The 25,504-nt window shown below is 42.4% G+C and overlaps 2 protein-coding genes across 4 annotated transcripts in view; both read left to right on the top strand.

The window, feature by feature from the left end:
• ASIC1 (acid sensing ion channel subunit 1) overlaps positions 1–10,808 on the top strand; it is a 176,493-nt gene extending 165,685 nt beyond the window's left edge. For both annotated transcript variants that reach the window (XM_088138169.1, XM_007432606.3), the window contains 4 exons: positions 16–107; positions 366–445; positions 818–922; positions 3,190–10,808. In XM_088138169.1, the coding sequence (XP_087994295.1) occupies positions 16–107; positions 366–445; positions 818–922; positions 3,190–3,294 (382 nt within the window). In that variant the 3' untranslated portion in view covers positions 3,295–10,808. The remainder of the gene's footprint in view (positions 1–15; positions 108–365; positions 446–817; positions 923–3,189) is intronic.
• A 2,845-nt stretch (positions 10,809–13,653) lies between these two features.
• SMARCD1 (SWI/SNF related BAF chromatin remodeling complex subunit D1) lies at positions 13,654–25,139 on the top strand. Of its 2 annotated transcripts, none has more exons than XM_007432602.4 (13): positions 13,654–13,844; positions 14,889–15,076; positions 16,008–16,050; positions 16,148–16,270; positions 18,407–18,529; positions 19,266–19,382; positions 19,971–20,072; positions 20,209–20,370; positions 20,461–20,558; positions 21,035–21,170; positions 22,781–22,903; positions 23,084–23,185; positions 23,614–25,139. In XM_007432602.4, the coding sequence occupies exons 1-13, from the start codon at positions 13,677–13,679 to the stop codon at positions 23,665–23,667; spliced, it is 1,539 nt and encodes a 512-aa protein (XP_007432664.1). In that variant the 5' UTR covers positions 13,654–13,676; the 3' UTR covers positions 23,668–25,139. The 2 variants fall into 2 exon arrangements, with proteins under 2 accessions (XP_007432664.1, XP_007432665.1); XM_007432603.4 differs by lacking the exon at positions 13,654–13,844 and adding an exon at positions 14,009–14,122.
• Positions 25,140–25,504: the final 365 nt, after the last annotated feature.

Here is a 25,504-nt window from a genome sequence, read left to right on the forward strand (position 1 = left end):
CTTCCTCTTATGCAGGGAGAACATCCTGGTACTGGACATTTTCTTTGAGGCTTTGAACTATGAAACTATTGAGCAGAAGAAAGCATATGAAGTAGCTGGACTGCTGGGTGAGATCACTTTTTTTCCGACTGCCAGCTGGAGCAGATCCTGTAGACGCCAGACTGCCAGGGCAGGGGTGACCTTTGGGGCTGACTTCAATGTAATGCAAAACCGCCATGTTCCCCTTTTCTCTCCCCCTCAACATGGGTTGGCATAACTGGGGGTTACCCAGACATGGAAATTACTCTGCTTAAGGAACATGCCAAGATTAGGGATTGGGAAGCATCTAAAGACCTGATATATGTTTTCCTCTCTCTTCCCTACAGGTGACATTGGGGGACAGATGGGGCTGTTCATTGGGGCCAGTTTATTGACTGTCCTTGAGCTTTTTGATTATGCCTATGAGGTGAGTTTGGGTCACTGTTAACATGAGGGAAAAGAACACAGCTTATGGCCTATAAGGAAGTATCCAGAAAACATATCCTGTAGTTCAATTCTGAAGCAAACTTTAGATTCTCTGAAGGAAGAAAAACGTTTTAAGTTTTAGCAATAAACTGAGCCAATAGGAGAGTGATTCTTCATTACACCTTACTGAATGCACCTTTTTCAGAATTTCACTTCTATTCATGGGTCACCTAAAGCTCATTCCAATGTAGTTATTAGTGTTACAGTTCAATCATATGGAATTTTATTCACTGGCGTATCTGTACATGGAAATTCTAAGTAACCCAAATTAACGATTCCCAGTGATGAACATTTCCTCTTATTCAATCTCTAGGTTATTAAGTTCCACCTGTGTCGCCGTGACAAGTGCCAGAAGAAACACAAAGGGAACAACAGTGACAAGGGTGTTGCCCTGAGCCTGGATGATGTGAAGCGCCATGTAAGTGCCTAAGCCTCATAATGTAGTACATTCCCTTGTCACCTGCCACTTGGATGGCCTGGCTACACTCTCTAGGATCACTGAGTTTGTCTCATTTTAATTGGGCCAACTTCTCCCAACCAATAATGGACGTACAGTTGAGTGAAGCAGTTGAGATTTCCCCATTAGGAGTCCTGACCATCACTACTACCCTCTGGCAGAATTACGTTTCCCATAATAATAGGGAATCCAATTCTAGTTATTTATATCTACAGTATTAATTGAATATTACGTTAACTCTGTTATACCCCTAAATTCCAGGGTAAATAACCTTACAAATAAATTCAGGAAATGACCAGAAGCTATTTAAAAGTTCAATTGATCTGTTCAGCTACTTCACTCCTGTCCATACTGCCTTGCAGTAACGTACCATGACTAAGGATTCCTCCCCATCTTTACCTACTCAGCCCCTCAATTTTTTATCCTGACCACTTTGAAACCTAGCAACAGCCATTTTCTTCATTTCATCTAGCATGCATTTATTTTTGGCAGGGCAAATCAGTCTTTAAGAGCTGTATAACATGCCAGAAATACAGTCATTTGGGGGGCTGTATTCTGGCTGTATTGCTACCCCAGGGCTTGTCAGAAGAGCCAGATTTTTACACCTTTACAAAGGCCCAAGAGGGTTGGGGCCATGTGGACCTCAGGGAGAATGCTGTCCTACAGGGCAGATGCAGCTACCAAGAAAGCACATTTCCTAGGTCCTACAAGATGACACTGCTTTATAGCTGAGACCTGGAGCACGCCAACTTGCCAGATCTTAGTGGTCAGCAGCAACATGTGAAAGATAGTCCCATAAGTAACCAGGCTATAAACCATGAAGTCCTTTATAGGTAATAATCAACACCTTGAATTGCATCTGGAAGTCTACAAGTAACCAATGCAACTCATGGAACAATGGTATTATGTGGGTGAAATAAGAATAACTACTTCTGGACCAGTTGTAGCTTTCAAGTAGCTTTCAATGGTAGCCCCATGTAAAGCACATTTTAATAGTCCAAATGGGAAGTGATAAGTGACTGTGGGAAGGGCCTCTTCATCCAGGAAGGGATGCAGTTGGTACACAAGATAGATTTGTGCAAAGGCCTTCCTGGCCATGACTGCTACCTGCTCATTCAGCAGGAGCCAAGCGTCCAGGAGGACCCCCCAAATTGCATGTCATTTCTACCAAGGACAGTGCCATCCCATCAATAATTAAAGATGGTAAACCATTGTGATTGGCAAGTTCTTGAAATCCAAGCACCTCAGTCTTGCTAGGGCTGAACCTGAGCCTGTTCCTCCCCATCCAGATCATTCCAGCAGGCACCAGAACAGGACTTCCAGGGATTGCTTGTCTGGCCACGGGTATTCTTGGGCATCACTGAGGTACTGATAATACCTGGCCCCATGTTGATGGATAACCTTACCCAGCAGCCTCATATAGATTTTGAATAAGAAACCTGGCTTCTCCTAAAATATAGAATAAGAAGGAACAAGCATTACAGAAGTGCTATATTTCTACACACTACCTGGTGTTTTCCATATGTATTGGATTTCAACTCTGTGCTGGCTAGGGATTATGGGAGTTGAAGACCCATCGATCAATACATCTGGGAGACACCAGTTTGGGGAAGACTGCTATACAAGTATCCAAAGGCTTTATTCCCTTTATAAAATTTGAGGCAGACCACTATGGTTCTATGGTAGTTTACATCAGCCTCCTCCAGCACGGATTACCACAACTTCTCCTATAATGTGCAGCTGGCACTGCAAGAGTTGAAGCCTTCTAGCAATATCAGACTTCTATCCATATGGTGTACAAACCCCATCATCCTTCCATCCTGTCATCATGACTACCACCAGCATCCAACAAATTGTGCCAAGTGGCCCAAAAAGGTTCCAGTTAGGGGAAAGCGACATGATTCCTAGTTCATATAGAAACACTGGTGAGATAGGAAGCTATCTATAACAATGTGTCTTATCTTCTTGGGCTATTTTAATGAAACAAGACCATGTCTCCCAAAGTCTTCTGCGACGGATGACGAGGAATGCCTAGAAAGAGACGAAACGGGCCTTTATTCCAAGCCAGATTACTTCCTATACCATCTCCCACTCCATGCCACTGAGTCTCTCTTGAGCCCACAAATCCTGGAACTGGGGTCCCATTTATCAATGTCTCTTGTTTATCATGCTACTTTCATGTCCGTTCTGTTTATGTGCCTTTCTGCTTTTCCTCTCCACCTTTCCAGAATCCATGTGAGAATATCCGAGGCCATCCAGCAGGCATGACATACGCAGCCAACATCCTACCTCACCACCCAGCCCGAGGAACTTTTGAGGACTTTACCTGTTAACTGACAGCTGGATGTACAACTAACACTACCAAAGGGAAGGGCCCAGGCTGAGCAGCTTTGGCCCAGCCCAGCCCACGGACCTGCCAACCTTTTGCAGGGCCTCTATCTCAGACTTCTGGAGAGGCAGCAGAATCCAGCCTCTCCTCATCCACCCGCCCCAGGCCAATGCAGCGATACGCACATGGAGCCAGCTGGACAGAGGTGAGGCTTAACTGCCAGATCCACACCAGCTTCTGCTCTTGTTCCAATGATGCCCTTGGACTTTTAACATAACAGAAGTGCTGCCGGGAGAACCCCTTGCAGTATCAAGTGGAGGTGAGGGCACAGCCTTCTCCAGTCCACAAACACTGAAGTCTTAACTGTGTGTCCCTCCTTCTGTATCTGTCATGCTCCCTAACCACAGCAAGCCTTGTGTGGCAGTGGCCATTGTGTGCAAAGTCCTCTCTCTCTTTTAATCCGAATGCCAAGAAGAACCTACAGGAACAGATAGAGCCAGACTGTTTCTGTGGCATTCTGTTTGTAGAGGCTACTTACCCATCCAAGGAAGTGCTGCTTCAGTTCTCTTCCCCTCCCCACCATCTGGCTGTGCACTATGGGATGCCAGTGGTCACAGCTTTCCCTGGAGCAAGACTGTGATTGAACTGTGAGAGCCACTTCCATAGGATGTGTCATCATTTGCTCATCTCATCCAACTGGCAGCTTCTCATTTGACCTGGCCTGGACTCTGCTCTTCTGTGAGCCCTTGCCTATTCCATCCATCATCCCAGTCCACCATGAGAAAGGCAGGTAGCAAAGCTGTTCCAAAGGTTAAAACATTCGCATGATGAGCTGCCTGGGCCCCTTCTGTGCATGTTATTAGGAAAGATGTGACAATTCTTAAGTAGTGAGGTTCAGAGACAAGTCTGCCATTTCACAGAATTCTCAGTAATGTACAAGAGATTGTTTTCAAAGAAGTCATGCTTCAGGGTCCATAGCTGCTAATAGGAGAAGAAAGCAATGCACCTGACCTTTGATCTGGGCTTTCCTCTTTATTTCCCATGGTGACATGGCAACATTTAGGGTATTCCTGCAGAAATAATGCACTGACATTACTTTGGCTAGCAGAAGCTTATCACTCGCTTTGGCTAGAAAGAACAGAAGGGACTTTTAAGGTAATGACAAGGGTAGTTTGCTTTAGTACAGTGTGGAAAAGATATTGCCCCTTAGTTTTCAAGGGCAAAAATACTTTCTTACCACTTTCATCCAAGATTCTGGGGGCAAGGATTAAGATACCACTCTGAAACATACCTAGAGGGTCTCCAGGCAAAATGCATACTAATGATGCAATGCATTTCTTTAATTATGCATCATCGGCATACAGCAAAATGGCAGTTATGGGAAGATGTTTCTCTGGAACAACTTGGCAGGTCAGACTACCTGTTTTCTCCTGAAGAAATTTCAAGTCCTGTTTTGCAACAGTCACATTACAGCCTAACTTTGAAGTCAGAGTCAGCTAGTTAATTTTGCAGCCACTTAGCCATGATACTGATAGTCAAGCCAAGGTGGTTTGCACTGGGAAATGGTTTGCAAAGGAGCATTTGCAGGATGGGAATGACGGTGGGCATTCTAGTGAAGCCATGGATTGGGGAGGGTGGCATGGGCTTCCTTTTTGTAGCAATTGCTTTTGTCTTGTCTTAGTCTCCTATACAACCTGTCCATAGTGCCTGACATTTCTCCACCTGAGAAAAGCAGAGACATCAGAATGGAGGTCTGACCTCTCCCCTAATTCCTGAATAGACACCATTTCAATCCATATTAAGAGCCCAGACTTGTGGTCCTGAGATGGTTGACCGGACAACCTAATCAAGAGACTGACGTCACCATCAGTGAAGGCTGGTCTAACGTTTCCTTCTGCAAAAATGAACTGACATGAGCTTGTCTTGTAAGTGTTGTACTTACTGCATTCCAAGCCATCTCAATGAAAAGCCCTTCAGAATTTTGTATTAGCCCACAATTTGATAAGATTGGGAATCAGAAACAGCAGTGTCTTCCTCACCCTAACCTTTAAAGTCTGCTTCTGGTAGTGATGTGGTTAATATACTTTCTTCTCCATTGTTGTTAATTCAGCCACCCTCCAAGGAGCCCAAATCAACAGAGCTGTCCAAGCTGTGATACTTACCCAATGGAATCTGGACAGGCTGAGTTTGGGTAGAAATCTTAAAAGTCAGAAAAGTGAGCCTGGATTACCTGGGATCATCTATGGTGTACTGATGCATGTTAAGTCCTGCTGAGTAGCAGGAGATAAGATCTACACTTTCTCTATGCGTTATGAGCTTACAAATATAAAGAGAAATGGGAAACAAATGACCTTCTGATTACACTAAGGGAATTAACTTCAAGGACTGAAGAAGAAATAAGCTCTGTGAATTCCAGGTGTCCATTCACAACACCAAAGGATCTTGATGGTACCTGGACTTCCCACCCCCTCTGCCACATAAACAAACTGTATTAAAACTGCCTCTAAGACTCAAAGCTGCCAAATGGGGAGAAGCCCATGGTTACTCTTTTTTCACTTTTAGAGGAAATCATTCCCCTTTCAGCCTGGGTCACACACATAGCATCTAGTGCCTGCCCCAGTCTCTGGCACATCCAGCCTCTTTTTCTTAACATTATTAACTTAGACCTGCTTCATGTGCAGCACCCAGGGCCAAAGTTCTCCTTATCTTTAAGAGCTTTTGCAATAAAATTGCTCTCTTTTTTTAAGCTTTATTTTACTTGGATCCTGATCATTCCAGAGTTGAATGTATTTGTTCATTGGGTGGGCTGTTGTGTAACAGATTTCCCAAAGATATTACAAATCTGCCACGGCCAATTTTTTTCCCCACAGACCTTTCTAAAGTGTTCTTTGCCCAAAAGGTTTTTGTTTTTCTGCAGTTTTTGTTGGCTTCATTGTACTTTTCCTGCTTGAAAACTTTTGAAGATAGGGCTTATATTTTGACCTTCTGTCTCCCATTTGTTTGTCCATTTTTACTATTTCATGCTCATTTTATATTTCTTATATATAAAATATGATTATATATACACACACACACACACACACACATCCATGTCTCATTATATGTCATGTCTGTGTATATATATCCATTCAGTAGCATCAAAAGCCTTGATATTGTGCCATTATAACTTTTTTTCCAAACTACCAATCTCTGAATGCCTTCAAGTGTATAAAATGTTGAATTCTCTCTGGTATATGTACTATGTACACATTTTCATAGGAAGCACAAGAAGAAGAAAAACGCATTGTATATCAAAACTTGCTCCTCTAACAATGATATAAAGGACAAAACCAACCCCTGGAGACTCAGCCTTTTCCTCTTTCACTTTCCTGCAATCAATCTTTTTCTTTCTTTCTTTCTTTCTTTCTTTCTTTCTTTCTTTCTTTCTTTCTTTCTTTCTTTCTTTCTTTCTTTCTTTTCTTTTCTTTTCTTTTCTCTTTTCTTTTCTTTCTAGTGTTTTGATATCCTCCAACATAGGAGCATCTAGACAAGGGGTGAAAAAGTTGTTGGCCCCAGCAACCACGCAACCCTGCCCCTTTTTTTGTGCATCACATATAACATGCATAAAAGGGCTCTGATTGTGCAGTTGTGGCTGTCATTTTGACTTCTCCCCACCCCCACCCTAGCAGATACCACTGCTGTGACAGCACCATACTAATATAGGGTTGGAGAGACCAACAAGCATCAACAAGCAAAGCCAAAATAATGGACAGCAATTTTTTAAAGGCAGCAATTTTGGTCAAAATATGTAATGCTGAAACTCCCTCAGCAGCAAAGGAGAATAGCCTTGATTCAAATAGCACTAGGTAAGTTTTGTCAAAAAATCTTTGATCATGTTTACATACTATGTTCATGTAATCTGAGTTCATGCGACATAGGCATTAACCATATTTTACAAACCAGAAAACATAATGGCTGTTTTCACAAAATGTGAACCACAATATTGCTTAGCATAAAGTAGGAACATTGTCCCTCACTCTATGTATTTGTGTGTGTGGATGTGCGGATAGATTTGAGTGTATAGTATGTGGAATTAATATGTTGCCAGTCAAAACAGAAGAGTTATTTGAGAATGCTTGGCCGCCCATTACTGCACAGTCATTGCCCGCAGAATTACAAAAACATAGATTTTTATGTATCTCCAAAGCTGCATCAGAGATGCATTGAACTAGTTTCCTCTTTATAAGCATCATCATCCTAGGGAAGATGGCAGAGTATAAAAAAATGAACCAGATATATTTAGGAAAACATCCCTCACTTTTTAAGAACACATGTACAAGCCATCAGCAGAACCTTTGAAACACAGACTAACCATCACATTTTAGCTTAATGTGTTGGGCAAATCCAACCTAAGTCATTAGTTTATGATTCGGGATATCATGTTATTCAGAAAACTGCATTAAGTAAATCATGATGATTTTATGTATGTCCTGTGCACACATCCACAGGGGCTGCATATTAGCTCCACTATCAGGGTAGTAAGCTTCTCAGTACCAATTTATGGGAACATGAGTGGAAGGAGATCATTTCACCCACATCTTGAGCACTTCATGGTGTCATCCATCATTGTGGAAAACAAAATGCTGTCCTGAATTAATCTGATTCAACACAGCTCTTGTTATATACCCTGTCGTTTTAGAAGTTGATGTTAATGTCATTATCCTTTTAGGAGGCAGTTGTACTTTTTATGCCTAAATGTCACTACAGTACCGTAAGTGGAAATGCTCTATATTTTGTATGCTGCTGGCATACCACACATTCCCATAAAAATACATTTAGACTGCCCAGCAGTGGCAATCACCATCTATATATCATCTAATATCATTAGTGACTTTACTTTGTCCTCTGAATCTTCACTGCAATTTGCCACTCGGAATTAATTGTCCCCCTTGTGCTAATAGCATAGAAATGAGATGGATAATTACAGCTATAGAACACACATTGGATAATATAAGCAGGATCAGAACAGGGGCAGCCTTCCTTAACCTAACACCATCCGCAGGCTGAGAATTGTAAAATTTGTTGTCTCAACACCTGATTGGAATAGGTGAAATGGATATCATAAACGGCACCCCACCAGGTTCTTAACGTTCCAGTTCCTAGTGGCTTGCCTGGAACAGCTGAAACTGGATGATCTTGAGTCACCTGCCAATCTAGACCGTTTGATGATGAGCAGCGTTTAGCTCAGGGCATCCCACTGGTGTTTCCTGTGCTCTTCTTGACAAAGAAGTTTCAGAACCATGAATCAGATTTGGCCTGATGCCCAAAACAGACTGAATTCTTACTGTCCTTAGAGGTTGATGATGTAAACTATTAGGCCTTTCAAGGATCTATATTGGAAGTGGATCTTTTTTACTTGTTCTCAGATGACCTAGAGTCACAAATGGGCAGTGAGATGGCACATTTGTTAACACTAAAATTTTGATAAAGTATGTCTTCAATACCTAGTGATTCTAGGCCATCCTTTTGCCTTCTTCACGCATAAGCTGTTCATTCAAGTTACACCTATTTCTCTTTGTCAGTTATTAAGATGCTTTCTCATTTGCTTAAAAGTTTTGCTTTTCCTGTTCCTCCACTAAGAAGACATAAGTCTGGGATTCTTCCCTTTTAATATTCACAAAGCTATTCAGTTGCAACTTTGCTGATTTGCTTTTTCTATCCTGCTTATGGCCTTTATCTTATATGTCTATGCTGTTACACTTCAGGCCATCATTTTCAAAGCACTGGTTTCTACTTTTCATTAGCTGCATTTTGGGCAAAATAAAATAACCTAGCAGTGCTGTCCACCAGCACACAGTTGAATGGAGAAAATATTTTGCCAATAAAACAATCTGAAGGTACTGAAAATATCTGATCTCTAGATACTGTTGTTTGCCTACAACTCACCCCTGGCATTGCCCAGGTTAGCTGAGGTTGATGGGAACTAAACTCCAATAACATCTGGAATGCCAGATATTTTCCACTTCTGCTGCACAGATAAAGACTGTGGAAGTCACAATCAAGTGTGGTATTAAGAAAAGCCATTGCTCTCCTTATAGTCTAATAGGCATTAAGCGAGGCCACTGTTCTTTTCATTCAGTCTGTGAGACTGAAAGGCATTTTCAACACTTCTCTCTAAGTCTCCATATGTAATTACTTTTGCAACATAAATATGGTATAAGATAAAAAACTAAACCTGCAATCCTATGAATGCTTGCTTGGCTTAAACCGTAGCCCCTCAATGAACAATGGACTTTCATCTGAATGCAGAGACTCTTATTTTCACATGTACTAAAAATGGTAATTTCCAGGCATAATTATGCTATCCAGAGTTTAAATCAGTATTAATGCTGGACCTCGGAAGAACTATATAAACAATGGCTTACTAAAAAGAACTCAAGAGCTAAATCTAATAATCCCATATGATCCTACTCTGGATTCAAAACCTTCTATAATCCTGGATTAGCTTAAGTGTGGGTTAAATCAGAGTGGACTAAAAGTCATTTTTGGATGCCCAGGGCATTCCCTTGCTGAATCTTAGCTTTATAGATTTGGGAAAATATATGAGTCCTGAGTCAACAAAAGATTTTAACAAAATATAGTACTTTTGCATGATGGCTGTCCACATGACAGCTACCAGGCTACTCAAGAAACTTACAGAATGGGAAGCGTAAGGCAAATGGTTAGTATCAGTGCATTCTTTTTAATGTGTTTAGCCAGTCAGTCATTGTAATTATTGCAAAGGAGCTTACATTAAAGCACAATATGCACAATCATAAAATAACAATCCCTACATTATGCCACTACAAATCAGCACATGTATTTGATACAGCATCTGAAGCAGCATCACCATAAAACTTTTGGGAAAAAGCAACATTAAATAATGTTCTAAAGCCCATGAAAGTTTTAGACTGATGGGCCCATATACACATTTGATGTGAAGTAGTTCTGAGGGCCAGGCCTCTAGGTAGTAAAAGTTGGAAATTAGCCTTCAAGTAATAAGTTCATCTTTGACACAGAAGATGGGCTAGTGTTGGGCTAGGCCAACAGTTCCACAAGGCAGATATGTAATGAAGAGCCCATTTCTCATGCTCCAACTTGATTTCACCCCCACTAGCACACCTGCCAGCAGGGCCTCAAAAGTTGTCCTGAAAACATTGGCAAATTCATATAACAAAGATGGATGCACATATATTGTCCCTCCCAAAGAGCCAGATGCCTTCCTAGAGATGTGGGCTGGAAAGGAAACGCTGCGGGCAAGTTTAGCAGTTTCAAAGTTGTATATTTGCCTTTCAGTTTGTTCCAAAAAACTGAAAAACAGCCATTTCATGGCTTTCCTTACTGGTTTCAACAGCTAGGAGAGAGAAGAGGAAGCAGCTAACTATAGAAAAATGACACAAGTATTTTTTCTATAGCCCCTGCCTGCCAAGAATGAATGATATTGTCACAGAGAGGACTTGAAGCCAGAGGTGGTTTTTCAAGCATGTTAGGCATGTGCACTGTCTTAACCCTGGCCTCTCCATGGTCATCCTCGATTGTCTGCTGAAAGCAATTTGATCTGCTAGTTGCCATTTCAGCCCAAGTCATAATGCCTAAGTTAAAGATGCCCGACACATATGTAGCATCTTTATGAAGAAGTCACTGAAGGTAAGAAGAAAACTGCCAAGCACAAATACTGTAGCCAAAAGAATGCCAACAGTGCTATGAAGATGAAGCTCAAATACTTATAAACACTACGGAAATTAAGACAAATATGCTAACTCAATTCATACTTATTTGCACAAAAAAATGTTCCAATTCAAAATATTCCAGAAAATTCACATCTCTAGCTGCACAGTATGTCTCTTTCACATGGCCTCTATTTACATATGTTACCAACCTGACATGGGGGCAGGCCACTCAAATTAGGAATTGCACCCTACACGTTTTACAAAATATGAGAAGAGAGAGGAAGGAAAGGGGAAAAGAAGCAGGAATAAGCAGGAAAAAAAATCTATCTTACTGTGTCAGTTATGCATACCTTGACTTAATTGTAGTAGCAGGCTAGAAGCTAATGTGATTGGGGCAGAAAACCTCAGAGGAAATGGTTAAATCACCACACAAACAAGAATAACAAACAAGTAACTTCTTTGACCTAACCACAAATTCTGCTGCTCCAGAACTCAACATTCTAGTCTATAGCTCAACATTCCCTAACTGAGTGCCCTCCAAATATGTTGGAGTACTATTCCCATCATCCTCAATCAGCAAAGCACTGTTTAGAGAAAGTTGCTACAACTTATGTGAATAGGAAAGATGCAAGCATATGCACCCAAATAGTAACGTTGGTCTCCCCAAACTGCCTTTGGCAGATGACAAGAAAAAGCAGTCTTTAACATAAGAAACGCTAAGCTAGAATGCAGTGAGACAGGCATATGACAAGGGAGAGATGGAAATAAAACTGAACAATCACAAAAGAACTACAGCAAGACCCAATTGCATGTAATTTCTGTGGACAAGGCAGGCAACAATCACAGGATGCAGGGATCCTGACTTTGTTGTTTATGGACATTTTCTTTTCATACCTTTTAGGTTCACAGAAGGTAAGTCACAAAGCAAAGCAACATCTGTACACACTTCAATAAAAATGAATAGATGCATCCCAGTGTCTGCCTTGTGTATGTGGTGTGTCACAAAAGGTAGTATCTTGGGGGTTGAGAATATTTTGGCAGAGCAGGCCACAAGGAGAGAGAGGATGGCACAGAGCCTTCTGGTAAGTGTGTGTGTGGGGGGGGGGGGGCTGATTGCACCACGGTATGTTTTTTATTTGACTACTCTCGGTACGTCAAATATGTTCAATGCTCCAAAAAGGTTGGGGATTCCTGGAATTTATTTTCTGAAAATATTTTCCACATATAAAGACTGGAACTTCTCTCAGAATATAAAGTAATCTGGGAATAATGTTCATTTTGAGAGTGTTCACCTTTCCCCAAAGGATGAAGTTTAAAGACTCCCATCTATTGTTATCTGAAGAAACCTCTCTCTGTATTTTATTTATATTACATGTTGCTGAGTTATATCCTTTGGTATACACATACCTAAATATTTAATAGATTCAGTACAAATACGGTTTGGGTTGGGGATTCCTGATGGGATTTATTTATCTGGATTACTGGGATTTGGTAAAGCAATCCAAATTAAAGAAAACAAATACCCATATCAACTGCTATCCAAATTCAGAGTTGGATAGTATTTTTATTGAGACCAAACTGTCCAAAAAGCACACAAGCTTTCAAGTTTTCCAAAGCTCTTCATCGGGCTAAGAACCAAAAATTGGAGATTGTAGAGATGCCTTAAATTTAGGCCATGGAACCTATATTTGAGAATTCAGATTGAAAGAATAGCATAAATAAGAATGTCTGGCAGCTGTGCACACAGCTTGGGCCTGAGAGGTAAAGGTTAATTTTATGAAGCATGTATTATACTGTTGCATTCTTACTTGTAAACTCTAAATATCACTCATGGATTTGGATTTGGAAAGAAAATGAGTGGTTATATTTGTCCCAACAAACACACCTTTTAGCAGGAAAGAAACCCCATTAAAAGTGAGGGCCTATATTAGTTTCAAAACACCTATTGCCTCTGCAATCCTAAGAATATAGTTTCATCGACTCTGGCTTCAGTTACTGAATCACTGTTGTAATACATGACAAAAACTTTTTAAAAACACTTTCGACAATTGCAGTATTCAGACTTTCCAAAACTGATTGTGTTAGTAGCAGGAGATTACTAGAGTTTTAGCACAAACTGAGAATAATCCCTGTACAAGGACCCTGGCAGCTCATGGATCCATCACGTGGAGATCGGCTTGTTCATCTGCCTCAACGGCAGAATAATGTTCCTTCGCTGGATTTAATTTAGCTGAGTTAAACCCCTTCCAAAAGTCCGTAGTTTTAGCTACGCACTTCAAGCAGTGGAACTGAGGGTCTTTACCCCGGTGGAAATGAGAGACTTCAGGACTGGGAGTCAAGCCAAATTCACCACCTGAAATTTTACGACTTAACGACTGAACAACAGTCGTTGGAAAGAGAAGTCCACGGAAGAGATCCATCCATGGCAGGCGAATGCCTCTAAGAGACTTGTCTCAGCCCTTTCTACGACAAGCGAGGTATCCCACGCTCGAGCTGCAGCTGCAGCCTCTGCAACAAAAGGCAGGAAATCCAGCGCGGCTCTTCTGCGCTTCCCTCCTTCCACGCGAACCCGAATCCGGCGACGCTCTATCTCCCGCAGACTGCGCGTCTATGGTAAAGCCCTACTAAATCATCCAAACCCCCACATCCGCCTTCCCCCTCCCCTCCCCGCCTGCTTTGTACGGCTGAGGGAGGGAAGATGGCGGCGCGGGCGGGCTTCCAGGCTGTAGCTCCGAGCGGTGGCGGCGGTGGAGCCGGCCCTGGGGCGGGACCGCTGGGACCAGGGACGGCCGGGCCTCCCGTGCGGATGGGCCCGGCTCCCGGACAAGGAATGTACCGCTCCCCTCTGCCCGGCGCTGCATACCCGGTACCGGTCCGGCCCGGCTGAAAAAGGGGCGGTCCTTGGTTTGGGGCGGAGCTCTAAGGCCAGGCGTGAGCGCGAGATGCTGCTGCCGCCGCCGCTGCTGCTGCTGAGGAGGCTGGTGGTGGTCGGGGGGGGGGAGGGAGGCGGCTCAGCTGCAGTGGGCGGGGCTCGGAGGGGAAGAGGAGGATGAGAGTCATTCCTGAAAGATGGAGGCGAAGAGGCGGCTGCTGAATGGGGGATCCGCGGCATAGAAATTACTGACAAATAGAGGGACTATGGGGGTGAGGCTGCAAGGGCAGTGTGCGAGGAGAGAGCCAAAGGGACTGTGGGTGTCGGGAGGAAAAGTCTAGCTTTACTGGGAGGCGGGAGAAACGAGGGGAACGTGAGAATGGACCCAGAAGGGTGGGGGCGGGGAAGACATTGTATGGCCCTGGTTTAATGGTGGATCCACACTTAGGATGTGTAGAAGCAGTTAAGAATTTCTCTGTAAAATATATACTCTTTCCTTGGTTGTATTACTGGGTATTTATTATTACTTCCCATTCAAAGATCAGAAATGATTTATTGAGAAACAGGCATAAAATAGAATATCAATCAAAATCAGCAACATTATGACTATCCAAGATTCTAGAAAAAATCAGAAGGTGGTGGTCAGTTTGTGAAATTGGCAAATTGAACAATAACACTTTTTCTGAATTAAATACTCCTGTAGGTAGAAGTTGCATGACTACATGCTTCCCAAATCAGAAATGGGAGTATATATTTTTTTCCCATCAAAGATTTATTGGGGGAGGGGTAATACTGAATCTTCTATAAGATTTATTTGTTTATACATCACATATAGCCACTCATCTTACACAAAGCGACTCTGGGCGTTTTTCAAAAGAAAATTATTTTAGGATTCTTTTCAAAGATGCAGACAGTGTCTTTTGACTGAACTGGTACACTCTAAAAACAGTGATGCTACTTGATTCTGTCGCAGCTGAGAACAAGCAGCAGTGGTTGGATCCTTAGGCATGCCAACAATCAGTTTGTTTCTTTTCCTAGCGCCCTGGAATGTTGCCTGGCAGCCGCATGACTCCGCAAGGACCTGCAATGGGACCTCCAGGCTATGGTGGGAGCCCTTCCGTCCGACCTGGGTTGGCTCAGTCAGGAATGGACCAGTCTCGCAAAAGGCCAGCTCCTCAGCAGATCCAGCAAGTTCAGCAACAGTCAGTACAAAACCGAAATCACAAGTAAGAGATTCCTCTTTTCTCCCATAAGCATCCTAGCATTCAGGAGTGAAGTTCTCTGTTATTTTAAGCCAGAAAGTTTTATCTCCTTTGGGATATTATCTTCAATCTGTTAATTTCTGCAAATAGCTCATTAGAAAATTAGAAAGAGGATCCATCTCATAAAGACAACTTAAATGAGAAATGCAGTGTATAAAAAGAGGGGTTTCAACTGTAGCCACACTGGGATACATCTTCATGCAGTCTCCTGGCAACTCTGGTTCACACCCCTTTCATCAGACTGAAAAAACTGGAAACAAAAAGTTTAATGCAATCTAACTATCAACATATTGATATCATTCCTTTTCCTGTTTGTCCTGAATACCCCACCCGCTCATATTGAAATTCCTCAAATTTGGCGTATAATTAGGTATTTGCACAGAGCACTCTCTGGGTGTCATGTGGTTTGTACAGATGGATTGCATTGTGTTATTTAATTGAGATCCAAAATAACAGAGAGTAATCTTTCAGTGTTTTCTGTCACTCACAGATCTTGGTGTGCTGAGGATGTATGTTAAGCCTCTCCACCATACAGACGTAGAATGATTTCTTCTATTGACGTACTATCCAAATTCTGTAGTTCTACACATATTTCTTAAGGAGCATGTCCCAGTGAAATCAGTGGAGCTTTCTTCTGGGTTGATATGCTAAGGATTATACTCTGGTTCCTAATAAATTATTGGCTTTCTTCTTCAAGGAAGTTGCATAGCTTTTCCCAGTATGACCAAAAAAAATATAATCCCAGATACATCTCTGATTTCCTAGGTGCCTAAAGAATACCTTAGATGTAGCAGAATTTTTCTTTGATACAAAATCAACAAGGACCTTACTTACACCTGTATCAGGAATTGAAATTTATCATCTTTTTTTTTTGTTTTTTTTGGTCTTTATGCAGTGCCAAGAAAAAGAAGATGGCAGACAAAATTCTACCTCAGAGAGTGAGTGAAATGTTGGGTCTTTGGTCTGGTAGTTACAGGTAGCAATGGTACCTGTAACTACAGGTAGCTGATTGACTGTGGCTGCATTGCATTCTAGATCCGGGAATTAGTACCAGAGTCTCAGGCATACATGGATTTGTTGGCATTTGAGAGGAAGCTGGACCAGACAATTATGCGGAAACGGTTGGATATTCAGGAGGCTTTGAAAAGGCCAATCAAGGTAAGAAGGAAGGGTGCATAAGCTTGAAATTCATCTATCTGTAGCTTTTCTAAAGAATTAAATAAATCTTCTGGCTACATTCACACATCATCCTAGCACCATTGGCTAGGTTTTAACTGATTTATTGAATAAGCCACAATACCTGGATTCACATCAGGATGTCTAGAATATTTCATTATGAAATGTTCTGAATCTGAAAAGGCCACTTTGAGGATTCTGAATGTGGTGCAACATACTGGACCATTTCCAGAATATTCCAAACAGTCCCATTTTAATGGTCCAGTTAGGGGTTGGCATGTTTCATGAGAGAATGTTTTGCATATCCCTAGTTCACACAACACACTTAAGGACATAATCTGTGGTTTGCAAGTCACAAATGATGAGTGGGTTCACTACACCAAGACCAACAAATCACATTATGATTTGTGTGGTATGTGAATCGGGCATATGCATAGTGAAGGCAGGATGGTGGTAAGGATGGGGCCCTGGACTCCCTTTGTCTCAGGCCTTCAGTCTTTAAAAAAAATGTACGTAGTCATGTGAAGCTCCAATAGCCGTAGCAGGAGAGTGATGCAAGAGGAAAGTGGGAGTGAGGAGCTACAGTGGCTACTATGCCATCTCCTCCTCTGCTGCTACTTCTGAGTCAGCCACTGCCTCAGTCAGCACCACTGTCACCACCACCTTCTCTCCTCAGTTGGGGAAGGGATACTTCACAGTGACAGGAGTGAGAGAGGACCCTTGCACCTCTCAGGCTCTGGGCTGTGATGACAGAAGAAACAGCTGTGAGTGTCTTCTTCCTTTTCTCCCACCCACCCTCCACTGCTGCCGCCTGGAGGAAGGGGTCAGCTCCTGTAGGACTCCACTCGAATGTTTGTCTTGTGGCCCAGAGAGCGTTATTACACTACCAATATGAAGCTCACTGCTCTGTAGGCCCAGTGATAGGTGCGATAAGGTTCTTCACTATTATCCAGCATAATCCATGTCTGCTAAAATAGCAAGCCTTCTGCATATTTTCAGCTGCTGACAGCAGAAAACAGTGAAACTTTGTAAAGCAGACAGAAAAATGTATGGCTTCTATAGGTTGTAGCTGCTACAAACAGGAGTTGCATAGCTCTCTGATACTGTAATTCTGCTGAACTGTTATTTTCTGATGCATTTCATAGCTATCCTTTTCTGGTTGCTTCTTCGTCCGGTCAGCTAGTTTTCTGAATTACTTCCTCTCTTAGCCTTTTATTATCTAGTATCCTTTTCCCTTAACCCAGTACAACTTCCTTCTTGCATCTGGGCAATTAGCAGCCTTAAGATCATCCACAGCCCCTGGTTTTACTTCAAAAGACCTTTGGAAACAATCACTTCAGATCTCCGACAAGAGTGATCTGTCCTCCTTCAGTCTGCCTTCCGGGTGGGTGGGTGGGTATGTGGGTAGGAAGCAAAACAAAGAGAAGGAATGACACCCCCCCATCCCTCTGTGGTTTTCAGCCCATCTGCTATTAGCATACAGGCCCTGACTAATGGCCTGCGAAAGCCTTCTTACTTTTGATCTGCAGAGTGGTGTCTTTAACTTCTTGAGCCAAGGTTATTGGTTTTTGTTACGACATGAGCATTGCTTCCCTGTGGCTTCTTCTGGGACGTTTACTTCACTGACACAGATGAAAGGGCAGCATAGTTGGTATGCTTTATGGATCTGTGCTGGGTGTCTTCACCTTTAATGGCTTCTCTCTTCCTGTTACTACTCTTGGGAAAGGCCACAGGGAATCACTGCTGTACCACTGTGTTAATGTAGGAATTGCACCTTGCTATTAGCCTTGCTTTAATCAGAAATGTTGACAAAAAACTCAGATTTCACACAGGATTTTTTTCTCTCTCTCTTTCTACATTTCTGTATAGATTTTTAATTTATAAGGATAGCTGTTTCTTCCAAACAAGTATATATTTTTTAATACAGGAATTCAAGAAAACATTTAAATGCTGTGCACCTGCATGTTGTAGAAATGCCTTAGAAAGATATGTATCTTACTCAGATGCAGAGATTTGTGAGGACGGAAATACTCCTGTTTGGGAGGGTGAGGGAATAATAGTAGCAATCTGAAATGTTGGTTCTAATTTTCACATCTATGGGATGCTGTTCCTTTTTAGCAAAAAAGAAAACTGCGCATTTTTATCTCCAACACCTTCAATCCAGCCAAGTCAGATGCAGAAGATGGAGAAGGCACTGTAGCCTCATGGGAACTTCGAGTGGAAGGACGGCTGTTGGAAGATGTGAGTGAGGAATGGAATTGGCATCAGCGCTTATTCCTCTAGAGAGTTTAGAAATGTAGCATGGCTGATTATTCACTCCTGATGGTCTTGGAACTAGATAAGATGGAGACAGAACAGTGCAGGCTTTAGCTTAGGCGAGTGTAAGAGCACGGCCAAAACAATGTTTTTGCACTAATTGTCATATAAGTTTCTGAAACAAGCAATTCCACATATTAGATCTCAGCAGTAAGGGTGCTCTTCATTTTGTACACTTAAATACTGTGTTCTTCTGTGATTGGAGTTTCATTGTAGAAGAAATATTAGTCTTATTTAGGAACTTCCCCAGGCTTTACTTTTAAACACTGTTGGTTAGTGTACTTTTGGATGGCCTAATTGTTCTTCACTTCAGAAAGCTCCCGCATTATTCTGAAGTTTGCAGGTGGTTGGAGTGCAATTGATAAAAAAATGAATGATCTCTAACTTTTTTGAAATAAGATGTAATAAATCTTACTTGGCCCTACATTATTGTAGAAAGGGACAGTGGCAGTGGAAAGTTGGGCATATAAAATGTTAGAAATAAATGGAAAATGATGATGATCAGTGTTAATGTTATATATTCCCTTCCCAGTGGAAAAAAATCACTGATGGTTCACAGTTTTAATTTCTGAGGTTTCAGTGCTGTTTGTGACTATGTCTGTGTTGGGTGTTGGCATTGTTATCTATAAAAGGACTTTTCTTTCTTTCTTTCCTCCTGCAGTCTGCTCTCTCCAAGTATGATGCTACCAAGCAGAAGAGAAAATTCTCGTCCTTCTTTAAATCTCTTGTGATTGAGCTGGACAAAGACCTCTATGGCCCAGATAATCACTTGGTGGAGGTGAGAAGTTTCATATATAGCAGAGTTGTGCAACTTTTCTTGGTCCCAGATGTTCTGACAGAAAAATGTCAGGACAAAGATATTTTTTTATGTTTAAGCTTAATTAATATTAAATTGTGAGTAAGATTGTTTTCCAGTTATATATTTAATAATTTTCTAACACATTTAAAATTAGAGTTTGGTGGCATCCTTTGGAGGTCTTGTGGGGAGGGGCAAAACTTAGGGAGCTGCATGCTGGATTTGGCCTCAGGTTGTACATCTTTCATACAGAGCAGAGAAGATAATGTTTAAAAAGAACCGAGCTGTTAGTGTTTATGCAAATCTTGCCACGTCCTTCTTTGTCTTGTTCTCCCTTTGAAGGGGCTCAAGGCAGTGTACGTGATGTCAGCTTTTTCTTCTTCCCCAGTGCTTTTCATCATAGGCTTCCATGTTTATGTTTACCTATTCCAAGTTCATCCACTGAGTTTTATTTCAGGGATTGGAATCCATCTCCCACACAATATTGGTTCTCTCACACTAATGTTTTGTTTTGTCGTGGAATGCCTTCTCCTTTTTCTACTCCCCCTTCCTGTATTCTTTCCCTCCTAGTGGCATAGGACTGCTACAACCCAAGAGACTGATGGTTTCCAGGTGAAAAGGCCTGGTGATGTGAATGTGCGCTGCACTGTCCTCCTGATGTTAGACTACCAGGTAGGTGGCATTCATTGTGAGGGCCAAAAAGGAGGAATTTTTCTCTGTGCTGCTGGATTCAGATTGCTACCTTCCCCCCCCCCCCAAATTTAAATGGTTATTCTTGCCCTTTTGAGTTTTTACCATCTCTTTGCAGCCTCCACAGTTCAAACTAGACCCACGTTTGGCTCGTCTTTTGGGAATCCATACCCAGACACGCCCAGTGATCATCCAAGCTCTGTGGCAATACATCAAGACTCACAAGTTGCAGGACCCCCATGAACGGGAGTATGTCATCTGTGACAAGTACCTCCAGCAGGTAAAAGGAAGGGTACAGACCTTAGTCGTTTCTGGAATGCTGAAGCCTGATTCTTTCTAAGTTCCTTTGAATTCCTCTTTGAACATCTAGATATTTGAGTCTCAGCGAATGAAGTTCTCAGAGATCCCACAGCGGCTTCATGCATTGCTTATGCCTCCAGAGCCAATTATTATTAACCATGTCATCAGGTAAGATGGGGGCATTTATGTGAGGACTTAGGGCTGAACCATAAACTCATGAAATATTCTTTCAGCTGTGCTGAATACTGTGTTGTGCAGACACAAGTGTTCCAGCACACGCTTTCTATTTTCAGTACTATTTCCTTCTGTGAGTTATATCACAGGCTAGAACTTTAAGGTGTGTTTCATTATAGTGTTTCCAAAATAGTCAAGTAGCAGCAGAATTGAAAAATATTCAAATGTTGCCAGAAATGGAAACATTCTGGATCACTTTAAGAAAAGGAAGGGAGGAAAGTAAGGCAAAATTAGCTGGCCAGACATCTGGCCATGGATAGAGCTTTTGAAAGCAGTGAAGGGCTGTCAAAAATTGAAAACCCTAAATTGAGAAAAATGACACTATTGTTCCATATGCTCTGCGTTGGAGATTTGGGGGTGCTTTGTTAAACCAAGCTCTGATTCTGGCATTTTTTCTCTTGCTTCCCCAGTGTTGATCCAAATGATCAGAAGAAAACCGCTTGCTATGACATTGATGTAGAAGTAGATGATACTTTGAAAACCCAAATGAATTCTTTCCTGCTTTCCACAGCCAGCCAGCAGGAGATAGCTGCCCTGGATAACAAGGTGTGAGTCCCTGGAAGTGGGTTTTCGCTAATCCCTCTGCAGGAGGTCTGAGCAATAACAGTTCCTGTTCCCTACCCAGCCTTCACTGTGTGGTCAGATGTTTCTGTCAATCCTTTAAGTCATTACAATCCATTAAAATAGCAAAAATTACCAAGATTTGGTTAAAATGTGCAGTAATTTATCAAAAGAATCCAGAATAGGCTTTTGTGAATTCTGGTTTGGTTTGGTTTGGTTTGTCTGGTTTTTCTTTCCCTTCCTATAATATGAAGCTTAGCCCTACATAGGTCTATTCAGAGTATATCCTTGCCTTCAGTGGACTTTGCCTCCAAGTGAGATATATAGCAGAGATTGGCATCTTTTTTTCAGACAGCATATTGTGTGATTTCATATAAATATTTCATTTGGATTTTAAAAAATACTGAGCATATCACAGATACCACATTGCCCACCCCTAGTGCAGAGGATTGCAACCTTAGTCTTCAGTTGTCAGCTGCTTCCCGTTGCCTTCATTTCTAAATGTTCCATATTATCTCACCTATTATCCTTACTTCACCGCTATCTGGAGATACTTCCTGAACAAAAGGAAGCGTAGGCTATTCTGTCATGGGTTCTTTTCTATTATGTTCTCAGTGTACTCTGTGGAAGTTACATCATTAACTTTTAGGTATATATATTGTAAATGTTAATATAAAAAACTGATGGATGTGTGACTGCCAGAAGGTTCAAAGGCTACCTGGAAGATGTCTTTTTTCAGTCCTTTAGTGGCCCTGCAGATTAACCTCGATTTCTCTGGTTCCTGGCCTACAGTGAGCCTTTCATTGCCTCTGGGAAGATTGCCCAGTGACAGGCGTTGAAAGATGAAATGAAGCAGATTCCTAGTTGTAGGATTCTGACTCCAGGCAACAGTTGAAATATCCACTCCTTTATTCAGAACAGGGAGAGCTTGTAAGGAAGGGAAAATGTGACACATTTAGGTTGGCTGTAAAGTATTCTAGTCATAAAGCACTTTTTTCTTAACCTGAATACCCCCTGGATTAGAAATTCTGTTGTATAAACTGTGAATTTGTGAGCAAGTCCCACTGTTAATATAGGACAATTGCCTTGTAAAGATGCATGAAATCATAGCTTTCATGTCATTCCACTTCTGGGGTAATATTTTAAATAGTCAAGCTCCCTCTGCTGTGAAACTGAAATGATATGTTTTTGATAATGTGTATTCATTTGCTGACCAAGAAAAGATTACCATGAGAGGAACTTTGGGATTAGAGTTATTTTGCTCTTGAAGCCATTAAACTAACAACAGTATAGCGTTGATACAAGGGTTGTAACTGAAGAGATTGGATGACTCAGAGTGAGGATCAGTTACAATCTATAACATAGAAGCTTGTATCTCTAAAGTAGATGTATTTTGATTTGTAAAAAGTACAAGAGGATAAATAACCGAAGGGGAAGGGCCTGGGATGTGTTGCAGATTGCAGTCTCACTCCATGTGCATTTCCAGGACCAGCTCCATGAAAACCAGCCCATGTACCTGCACCCAGCAACTCATTTCAGTAGAGTATAACCCCATTCTTTTTCCAATGTATCTGTGTGGCATTTTTTCATCTCAGATCCATGAGACCATAGAAACCATTAACCAGTTAAAGACCCAGCGTGAATTTATGCTGAGCTTTGCCAGAGATCCCCAGGGTTTCATCAATGACTGGCTGCAGTCCCAGTGTCGAGATCTGAAGGTGAGAAGCCTTTGAGGAGAATCCAGACATGGGGGTGCGGGGGACGGGCATCCCTGGCTGTGTCTTCCGTTTAAAAAAAAGAAAACAAACTGCCACCTGCCAGAGGGATAGAGCCGAGAGCCGAGACAGGTATTTCAGGGAGAGCAAGATGTGTAACTGGAGACTTCTGCTCACCTTCAGGCTATGACTGATGTTGTTGGGAACCCAGAAGAAGAGCGCCGAGCTGAATTTTACTTCCAGCCGTGGGCACAAGAGGCCGTATGCAGATATTTCTACTCTAAGGTAAAATGGATCCATCCATTGGGATCTCTCCTGTAACGCTTGGAATGGGACCCAACAGCTCTGTCAGGATCCTTCAATCCTGCTGACTGGTGGGCAGATTTCTAGTCCCTTTTTCTGGTTCTGCAAACTGAATAGCAAATGGAGTCAAAGAGTTGAAAAGTACCTCTTCCTGCTGCTGATCCATGCTAAGACCAAAGCAGGCTTCCCAAATGTGTTGTACTGCAGTGCCCATTATTGGCTGTGTAGGCTGTGAACAGTGGGGGTGATCATCATAAATATGGAAAGTTCTGGGTTGCAAATTGGGAAAGGCTGGACTCGAGCTCCTGGTTTGGAGCCTAATGCTTGTTCCTGATACCTGGAAGTACTAGAGGCAGTTCTGTTCCTTTTTTACCTGTGCATAAAGACTGTTGGTCTGTCTTCTTTCACAGGTTCAGCAGAGACGGCAGGAACTTGAACAAGCCCTGGGAATCCGCAATACATAAACGGGCAGGCCTCCCAACAGGCAGCATCTCTAATGGCTAGAAACACTGCAGGGATTCACTGCTCAGGCCTGTACAATTCCTACTCCAGCACAGAACCTCCCGCTAATCTCCAACCAACATCTTTTCTTTCCGCTGATCCAGTCCTCTCATCATTGGGGATGATGTTGGTACCCAGGCCAAGGTCTTGCATTTCAGCCTGGCTCTCCTTTGTTTTGAGGCCCACCCTCCCCAGGTCCAGCTCTGCCTGAAGTTCTTCCACACCTGAGACAGCTTCCATTCAGAGCATAGCATGGTGGCCCAGCCACCCTCCTCTCTCCCCCAGAATAGTGGGCTGGGCAGTGTTGGTGCATGGTAGGGCCCAAGTTAAAGGCTCTGAAAAGAGGGCAGGTTTCTAATATTTTCTGGCCTTTCCTGGGGGTGGGCAGGAGGCCTAATACAGATTCATCTGTTGGGAAGGAATGGACTCTCCCTGTGTGTGGCCTTCAGGTAGCTGCAATCCAGGATCACAATCTTTGTTTCCGTGTGGGTGTCTGTTTTTGTTTTCTAAAGGGGAGGGGATGACTGGCAGAGGTGCCAGGTAAAGTCATCGGCCACCTTCTTGGGCACAATGAAAATCACAAGTCACTGCCTTCTGGGGAAGAAAGCTTTTCTAACTCAACTCCTTATCTCTTCTTCTGCCCTCCACCCCCCTCCTCCCAATCCCCAGCACTAATTCTTTGTATCTACAGTGCTTGGTAGAAGATTGTTTCCTTCAGACTAGAGTTACTTTCCTTTTGACTTCCTCACCTGACTGCACAGAGCAGGTTTCTGGGGCGAATTAAGAGGTGGGGAATGGAGTTGTGCAAGCAGGTGTCGCTGAGGCACAGCAGAGTAGACGTCAGTGGGCAAAACTGACATTTCACTTTTAGGTTGTGTTTTCTTAGTCTTGGGCACCTATTGGTAGGATTGGGTGGGGATGCTGTTGCATCTTTCTGCTGGCTGATTTTGGGAACTGTAATACAGCTGGACAGGTCCCGGCTGCTTCTCTTCTGATACTAGCTGCAAGAATCAAGTTACTGACAAGCCCCCATCCTCTTCCATGTCCAGAATGAGGCTAGGGACTGCTCTGAATTCAGAACCCTGATCCATGTGTGTGCACCCGTATGTCCATCTTCAGTATGGGAGACTCTAATCTTTCAATCTTGTATTTGCCATATGAAAGACCACCTTGCCCTTCTGCCACTCCTTGCTTTGTGGTCCTGGGGAAGAGAACCCTGGTTCCTTAGGTGGCTGTCACTGGCTCTCGGGACAAGCATAGGTGAAGAAAACTCTGAGGTTGGCTGTCTTTGCAGACGGTTTTTAAATTGCTCCGTATTATGCTTTGCATTTTGTGGTTTTCTCTTCTTCCCCATCCTTTCCCCTTGGACCAATTTTTTTTGTACTGTATCCTTTTAGATGTCACCCCATTTTAATAAAAGCTGCCTCTGAATGAAGGTGCTCTCTGTCTTTCTGTAATTTAGTGCTGTCTTTTCTTTATACGTTCAAGTGGGAAACTGTATACCATGAAAAATAACCTCTTTTTTTAGTCCTTCAAATTTTATACTGATGGCCAGAAAGACTATTTAGATAAAGAAAAGCCCTTTCATTGGCCTGAAGGGGGAAAAAAAGTGTTTGGCACCCTAAGAACATTCTTCTTTGTGTGCCTGCTTGAGCAGTCATCAGAATATTTGGACAGTAGGTGCATTGGTGAAAGATAACTAGTAGTGTAGGGATGAGCGACTTTTTGCTGCCTGGGATCACACTTAATATTGAGAGTAAATCAGCCAGAGCTACTTCACATGCAACAGGGTTGGACTTT

Source organism: Python bivittatus, unplaced genomic scaffold, assembly GCF_059951505.1.
Source record: "Python bivittatus isolate LINGU-HERP-01145 unplaced genomic scaffold, Pbiv_v1 ctg000220_np1212, whole genome shotgun sequence".
In the NCBI taxonomy this organism is placed as follows: Eukaryota; Metazoa; Chordata; class Lepidosauria; order Squamata; family Pythonidae; genus Python; species Python bivittatus.

Bases quoted from the DNA above. Each gene is read 5' to 3' on its own strand.
- SMARCD1 (XM_007432602.4), top strand. From the start codon at position 13,677: ATGGCGGCGCGGGCGGGCTTCCAGGCTGTAGCTCCGAGCGGTGGCGGC. The intron at 15,077-16,007 runs GTAAGAGATTCC...GTCTTTATGCAG, and splicing joins GTACAAAACCGAAATCACAA to TGCCAAGAAAAAGAAGATGG. The intron at 20,559-21,034 runs GTAAGATGGGGG...TTGCTTCCCCAG, and splicing joins ATTATTAACCATGTCATCAG to TGTTGATCCAAATGATCAGA.